The 6,037-nt window shown below is 48.0% G+C and overlaps 1 protein-coding gene across 1 annotated transcript in view; it reads right to left on the bottom strand.

The window, feature by feature from the left end:
- Window positions 1-6,037, bottom strand: part of CWH43 (cell wall biogenesis 43 C-terminal homolog) — a 65,673-nt gene that overhangs the window by 43,540 nt on the left and 16,096 nt on the right. Inside the window, exons 5-6 of the mRNA XM_003794597.1 lie at window positions 3,698-3,893; window positions 1,408-1,496 (exon numbers count right to left, since the gene is read on the bottom strand). Coding sequence (XP_003794645.1) covers window positions 1,408-1,496; window positions 3,698-3,893 — 285 coding nt within the window. The remainder of the gene's footprint in view (window positions 1-1,407; window positions 1,497-3,697; window positions 3,894-6,037) is intronic.

The raw sequence follows: 6,037 nt of genomic DNA, 5'->3' as shown, positions 1-6,037 counted from the left end.
GATACTTACTATGTCCCTCGACCCTCGGGTGATGGTGTGCATACAGTGTGTGGAAAGATACTTACTATGTCCCTCGACCCACGGGTGATGGTGTGGAAAGATACTTACTATGTCCCTCGACCCACGGGTGGTGGTGTGCATACAGTGTGCGGAAAGATACTTACTATGTCCCTGGACCCACATCTTCCATTATGACACCCACAGCCTCACAAAGCCACGCGGAGCATCTAGTGCAACTCTCCAAATCACTCAGTCAACTGACATGCGTGAAGGCATCCCCTCTCACAGAAACCAGATATACAGCAGCTTCTGCTCTCTGACAGAGTGGGGAATTCTTTTAGTTATGATCAGCAAGCCTGACTTCAGCCATTTCTGCCTTTAAGGGGAAGGAGGAGCAGTGACATAATTCAGTCATAAGGAAAGTAAGTCTGATGCTCCTGGTAAAGGGAAAAGGTGGCCTGAAACAGGGCAGCTTTCATCAATATTTCTAGGTCCTAAAGTTCAAGACTGGGAAGGGATGAGTCAGGTCTTTGAGTAAGGTGGGCAGCTAAACTGTCATGTGGAAAGAGAAAGGGAAATTGCGCTTCCTTGGTAGAATCCCAGAGAAGGTCATTTCTGAAAAACAGAGAAGTGAAGCGTCTTAAAGAGGAAAAGGGGGTCTGGCAACTGGCAGCATGGTGGCATCCAGCTCTGTACGGCTCAGGAACACAGTGGCTTACACGTGTACCTTGGCTTACACCTGTGCCTTGGCTTACACCTGTGCCTTGCCTTACACCTGTGCCTTGCTTACACCTGTACCTTGGCTTACACCTGTACCTTACCTTACACCTGTGCCTTGCCTTACACGTGTACCTTGCCTTACAAGTGTACCTTGGCTTACACCTGTGCCTTGCCTTACACCTGTGCCTTGCTTACACATTTACCTTGGCTTACACCTGTGCCTTGCTTACACCTGTACCTTGGCTTACACCTGTGCCTTACCTTACACCTGTGCCTTGCTTACACCTGTACCTTGGCTTACACCTGTGCCTTGCCTTACACCTGTGCCTTGCTTACACCTGTACCTTGGCTTACACCTGTGCCTTGCCTTACACCTGTGCCTTGCCTTACACCTGTGCTGTGTACGAGAGTCTCTGAGGGGAGGTAGTCTTGTGGCAGTGTAGTCAGGGATGAGACAGCCACAGGAGGACAGGAGGAGTGAATCAGGAGGAAGCAGGAACGTGGAGCAGAGTCACCAGTGACCGTGGTGACCTCTGTGTTATAGTTACTGCATAGAGCTGGTTTTAACAGCCGATTTGCTCTAGAACACAGGTGTATGGCTTTCTTTATCCACTTTCAGTCTGGTTACAAACGCTTGGAAGGAAACTGGCTAACCAAGCTGGGTGATGGTACATAAATTTCACATACCTGTAACCCACCAGATCAAACTGGTACCATGAAACCAGGAACAAGTGGGAAGCATCAATCCACTTGCCAAGCCCAGCAGAATTACACCTCTGCAAAAAAAAAAAAAAATGTTTAAGATACTCAATGTCATTAATGTTTCCGTACAACAAATACAAAACGGAAACATACCTCCTACCTCTAGGTACATGCCAGAAATAAGACACGTGTGAAGCAACCAAGGAGACCGAGAGAGCCCGCTGGGAACCAGTATTGTACATGTCAGAACAGGACAGCACTGACATTCTCACGAGATAAATGATACCTGATAATGGGCCTTTCATAGTCAATGCAAATACAGTAACTGCGTTTTTAAAAGTATTATAGTCCATATTGTTCACTTCACATTTTAAATGACTCTATCAAAGACAAGAAAGAAAACATCCGTGGAATGGTTCTATTTAGTTTGCTTTTTTTCTTTCTTTTCTCTTCCTCAATTCTGCTCTTATCTACGTTCTCTGCCTTCCCAAGGCAGACCCGTATTAGTTTAATAAATAATTGATAATTGTACATTTTCTGAAACAACCACAAGCTATTTTATTCTTTTGCTATTTTGACAAAAATTTGTAGCTGAAGGGAATAAAAGGTAAACATTAGGGGGAAATCCAGCCACAAAAACAGCTACCGCAGAGCCCTCAATTAAGTCTGTAACATGACTGGGCATGGTGGCTCACGCCTGGAAGCCCAGCACTCTGGGAGACCGAGGCGGGTGGATTGCCTGAGCTCATGAAACCAGCCTGAGCCAGAGAAAGACTCTATCTCTAAAAATAGCTGGGTATTGTGGCGGGCACCTGTAGTCCCAGCTACTTGGGAGGCTGAGACGAGAGAGTTGCCTAAGCCCAGGAACTGGAGGTTGCTGTGAGCTGTGACATTACAGCACTCTACTGAGGGCAATAAAGTGAGACTCTGTCTCTACAAAAAAAAAAAAAAATAGCCTGGCACTGTGGTGCATGCCTGTAGTCCCAGCTACTCAGGAGGCTGAGGCAGGAAGATTGTTTGAGCCTAGGAGTTTAAGGCTGCAGTGAGCTAGGCTGATGCCATGGCACTCTAGCCAGGCCAACAGAGAAAAAATAGAGAGAGGGAGTAAAAGAGAGATGTAGACTCAATGAAATGAAATAACATATATAAACATCCTTGTTCGGTGCCTTGTTCACAGAATAAATAATAAATATCCATTCCTCTTCCCATTGTCCACCCTCAAGGAACTTAGTGTCTAGAGAGGAAGACAGAAAAAAAAAAAATCTGAAATACAGAATAAAGAGGTATGTAACATAGAGGTTGTGAAGGAAAGAGATCAATTAATTGATTCAAAGTAATATGTAGAATAAAGGAGGGAGCCCTGAGACGACCAGAGAAGGCTTCATGGGGATGGTCGAGCTGGGTTTTGACAAGTAAGAGCCAGGAAGCCACGGCAGAAAGAAGAGCCTGGGCAGAGGGCAACAGGTGCACGCAGGGTGGGCTGAGCAGCCTGGCCCTGCAGAGAACCGAGAGTGGGGTCAACCCAGGTGAAATAGGGGATAAGGTCAGGGAACACTGACGGGTAAGTGGGGGACAGACACTGTCTCCTACGGAAGAAGAGGGGAGGTGTTTCCCTGCCAGTTGCTCGTGTCCATGCCCCAGGTTCACACTCTCCAAGCTGAGCTGCCTAAGTCCCTCCCTGACCTGCCCCAGCACCTGTCTCCATGGCCAACACCTGGATCGGGCGCATCACCTCCCACCTGGACGCCCACCTCAGCCTCTTGACTGTCTCCCCTTGTTTACTCTTCCCTCTCTCCGATCCATTCTCCACATAGCAGCCAGAGAAATGATTATTTTTTTAAATACAAACCCGAGGCTCGGTACCTGTAGCTCAGTGGCTAGGGCGCAACCACATACACCAGAGCTGGTGGGTTCAAACCCAGCGTGGGCCTGCCAAACAACAATGACAACTACTACAACAACAACAACAACAAATAGCTGAGTGTTGTGGTGGGCACCTGCAGTCCCAGCTACTTGGGAGGCTGAGGCAAGAGAATCCCTTAAGCCCAAGAGTTGTGGGTTGCTGTGAGCTATGACACCACAGCACTCCACCAAGGATGACAAAGTGAGACTCTGTCAAAAATAAATAAATAAAATAAAATACAAACCCAATTATGTCCCTCCATGGCTTACTACCAATCAGTGGCTTCTTACTACTCTTAGGGAGAAGTCCAGCTCGGTAAGGACTGAAGGCCCGGTGTGACCTGGCTTAATTGCTTTCCAAATTCAAACTCACCCAAAAGGGTTAGGGTCTGGGCCTGGGTCGGGGTGCCCACTCACAGCCCATCTGGAAACAAGAGAGACCTCTCCAAAAATCCAGTGGGTGAGGAACATGAGGCTACCAAAGGCAGCGCCTGCCAACAGCCAGCTGGGTCTGGGCCCCACGGCTGCCTCCGCGGGCTTCTTCCCCTCAGGTTTGCTGCAGTCGCTATCTAGAGTAAAAGGAAATGGGACAGGGTCAGTTACCTGGAAACGTATGCGGAACAGTATTTAACAGACTTGCAGCCAGTAAGAAACAGTACCTGAGTTCAAGGACCTGCCATTAGAAGAGAAGTCAAGATGTGCAGCTGTGGTGCTGGCAGCTGCTCAGGGGGCTGATTGCAGGCAGGTGACAAGCAAGGGAGTTGTGTGATCTGAAGGGAGGCCAGAGTAGAGGCTGGCTAGGAAAGGGTTAAGGGAGAGCAAGCGTTTTGGAATTTGACAAGTGAAAATGCAGGAAATTATTTACTTCACGCAAAATTAACATTATAGGCAAAAATACAGGGTGTCCATAAAGTTCATGTGAAATTTAAATTTGCACCGGGACTTCATGGTCACCCCGTATATGCAGAAAAAAATGAATGGCACGTTCAGGGAACAAAGGTAGTCCAACCTGAAGAGACCATTCCCCATGCAAAAGGCTGCTGTTTCCTCCCCAGAGGGCTATCATCTAACCCTCTGTGTGCCCAGGGCACCAAAAGGGCATGAGGGAGCAGTTCTGGTACACGGACGCCTCCTGCTAGCCCTTCATGTTAACTCCTTGAATCTTCACAACATCTTCAGGAAGCAGACTCTATTGCTAATCCCATTGTACAGATTAGAAAACATGCCCAGAGAGATCAAGTTCAAGATCACACAAGTAGTGCGGAGAAGCTGCGAAGGCCAGGTGCAGTGGCTCACTCCTGTAATCCCAGCACTCTGGGAGGCCGAGGCAGGTAGATTGCTTAAGCTCACAGTCAAGACCAGCCTGAGCAAGAGTAAGGCCCTGTCTCTACAAAAAAATAGAAAAAAAAATTGTGCCTGTAGTCCCAGCTACTCAAGAGGCAAGAGGATCCCTTGAGCCCAGGAGTTGGAGGTTTCTGTGAGCTGTGATACCACAGCACTCTACCCAGGGTGACAGAGTGAGAGTCTGTCTAAAAAAAGAGAGAGAGAGAGAAACTGAGAAACTGGGACTGAGGTTAGATCCTGTCCTATGCTTTGTGGGGCTGTTTAACCAATTCATCACATCAATGACTTCAGGGACATTGGAGAAAATGCCGGCAAGAGATTTCTTCGTAGGAACAGAGAGAGCCTGGCGCCCTCTGCCGGATGGAAGGAAGAAATCTTCGGGTCCAACTGTGCACCTGGCGTTCTGATTTCACAGGGAAGAAGGTTCTGACAACAGTGACATCAGAGGAAGGAGGACCAGAGCTGAAAGCTGTGGGTGGGGTGGGATGGGAGAGGCAGACTAGTGGTCTAGCAGCGTCTTTGGAGAAAGAAGGCATTTAAACCGAATGTGCTCAGCAGAAGGCAGTGTACAGTGGTGAGGACTCCACCTACTTGGGACCTAACACATATGAAATAAAATTATGAAAACCACTGGGTATGCTCAGCTATCTTTAAGAAGATGGTGCAGAGTCAGAGTTTTATAAATGGGGGCACAGGGCAGACCTAGACAAGGGGTTGACAGCCAGCAACTGGGTCACGTAAATTTAAAACTGAGGCAAGAAAGAACAAAAGTCAAGGCAAGACCCTGAAGCCCCAGTCCCAATCAGGCCATAGCTGGGAAATGTGCAGCCTGAGTTTCTACCCCTAGGTATGAATGTTTTCTAGAATACAGAGCATGGCTGGGCACTGAAGGAACTAAGGCAACTTTGCCCCCAAAATATGACTCCTTGGTATAAAAAATATTTTGAATGGGCTCAGCACCCATAGCTCAGTAGTTAGGGCACCAGTCACATGCCCCGGAGCTGGTGGGTTCGAACCCAGCCCGGGCCTGCCAAACAACAATGACAACTACAACAACAGCAAAAAAAAATAAAAAATAGCCGGGCATTGTGGTGGGTGCCTGTAGTCCCAGCTACCTGGAAGGCTGAGGCAAGAGAATAAGAGTATGAGGTTGCTGTGAGCTGTGATGCCATGGCACTCTACCAAGGACAGTGACATACTGAGACTCTGTCTTTAAAAAGAAGAAAAAAAGAAGAATATTTTGAATTAAAGGCCATCCAAGATCAGGAAGCATTGAAAGAGGACTTTCCTGGCTTGGCGCCTATGGCTCAAGCAGCGAGGGCGCCAGCCACATACACCTAAGGTGGCGGGTTCGAATCTAGCCTGGGCC

Source organism: Otolemur garnettii, unplaced genomic scaffold (assembly GCF_000181295.1).
Source record: "Otolemur garnettii isolate 467f Iridium unplaced genomic scaffold, OtoGar3 scaffold00083, whole genome shotgun sequence".
NCBI lineage: Eukaryota > Metazoa > Chordata > Mammalia > Primates > Galagidae > Otolemur > Otolemur garnettii.
This window is presented reverse-complemented; position numbering and strand designations above follow the sequence as displayed.